General features: G+C 49.0%; 1 protein-coding gene across 1 annotated transcript in view; it reads right to left on the bottom strand.

Moving 5' to 3' along the window:
* LOC116377473 (zinc finger protein AEBP2-like) overlaps positions 1 to 1,663 on the bottom strand; it is a 5,982-nt gene extending 4,319 nt beyond the window's left edge. Inside the window, exon 1 of the mRNA XM_031839115.1 lies at positions 786 to 1,663. Within this exon, the coding sequence (XP_031694975.1) occupies positions 786 to 995 (210 nt within the window). The 5' untranslated portion in view covers positions 996 to 1,663. The remainder of the gene's footprint in view (positions 1 to 785) is intronic.
* Positions 1,664 to 1,669: the final 6 nt, after the last annotated feature.

Here is a 1,669-nt window from a genome sequence, read left to right as displayed (position 1 = left end):
TTTTTGATTTTAGCAAATGGCTGCAATGAAACAAAGTGAAAAATTTAAAGGGGTCTGAATACTTTCCGTACCCACTGTATCTATACCATTCATAGAGGCAACGTGCAAAACTGTTTTCGCCCATCACCAGGACATTGTTAGAATATAAGAGAGCACGATACAAGAAGGCTGGCATCCTTCTAAAGATCTATAACCCCAACAACCTTCCACCAGTACTGTTCATCAGCAGCTCTACATGACTGGAGACAGACAGACAGTCTCGTTAGGAACAAATTCCCCAACTTCCCTAAATAACAACCGCCAATGTCTGTGAAACAGTTCCTTTGGCGTGTGGATGAAGACGCATTGCTAGTGTGCCTTTGCTTAAGCTGCCGCGTGACCTGGTGTACAGGGAAGATGAAGATGGAACCAGCCATGACAGGACAACCGACTCTCTGTGATCAAACCTCTAAAGTGTGGAAGTAGCTGAATCAGCCTCAGATGAGATCATCATGTACTGTGATCAGCAGCAGAGCAGCCCGACTGCTAGGGAACAGTATTCATGCCATCACTTCATACATCTTCCACGGTCAGAACAGAAGCCATGTAGAAGAACAATATGGTGACGTTGGCTGTATTGTAGATGAGATCATCAGAGGGCCTGAAAACTGCTGCTGTCCTAACACGTAGAGGAAGAAGTTCTCTGATTGAAAGTGGAACAGAGAGCTCTAATCATTCAACATGGAGACAGCTGGGCCGTCACCTTCCTCCATACACATGCAGTAACCTGAGAGTGAGACACTGACCCCGCCTCTCTGCCCGTCCACATGTGTGGCTCTGATGTGCTCGGCCAGGTCGGGGCTGCTGGGGAACAGCAGCTGGCAGTGGTCCCAGCAGCACGTGGAGCTCAGAGACTTGCCCCCGCCTGCTGCCGAGCCGCTCCCCACCGCCGCGCCGTGGCCGTTGAGCATGGCCGGGGTGGAGCGGCCGCTGGACGCCGTGCTCTCCAGGTCCATCAGGGTGCTGCCGATGCTAGAGGACACAACACAGAGACCACATTAGAGACCAAGTACACACCGGAGCCCTCACTGCAGACACACAAGAACTCACAGCTCACACTGTACGATTACACACCATCCCAGACCACATAGTGGAGTAGATGCAGCTTAGACCTCTGAGGGTGTGTTATTGAATGAGAGGAGCGAGTTATTAAAACGCAGATTTAAGCTGGAAGCATTTTCATCATTGACCCATTGTGTGTTAAAGGACCATGGTACCATTGTAGTGCCGTTACTTTAACAATGGATTTAAATGAGAGGCTGCTCTCAGTCATTGTAAACATGAGAGCAGTAACATGTCGCTCATTTGAGCAGCTAAAGTAAAATAAAGACCATCAGCATTGAACTCTGCACCGTCATCACTGCAGCATCGTCCTACCAAGCAGCTGATTCTCAAAGTGAACTGAACCCACTGGATGTTAGAATGGGAATTATTTCTCTCTTAAACTTTAATCTTAACATTCTTAAGGTGTGCATGTGTGTACCGAGCCAGCTGACCATCTGCTCTGATCCCCGTCCATACTGGCTCTCTGTGGGGGCTATGCTGACATGACCTACAAGAGGACCAACACCTCTGAAAGACCCCACACACACACACACACACACACACACACACACACACACACACACAC

The sequence above is a fragment of the Anarrhichthys ocellatus genome, unplaced genomic scaffold, assembly GCF_004355925.1.
Source record: "Anarrhichthys ocellatus isolate YVR2014 unplaced genomic scaffold, GSC_Weel_1.0 scaffold1295, whole genome shotgun sequence".
NCBI lineage: Eukaryota > Metazoa > Chordata > Actinopteri > Perciformes > Anarhichadidae > Anarrhichthys > Anarrhichthys ocellatus.
The sequence above is the reverse complement of the archived record's forward strand: the minus strand, read 5'-3'. Positions and strand labels throughout refer to the sequence as shown.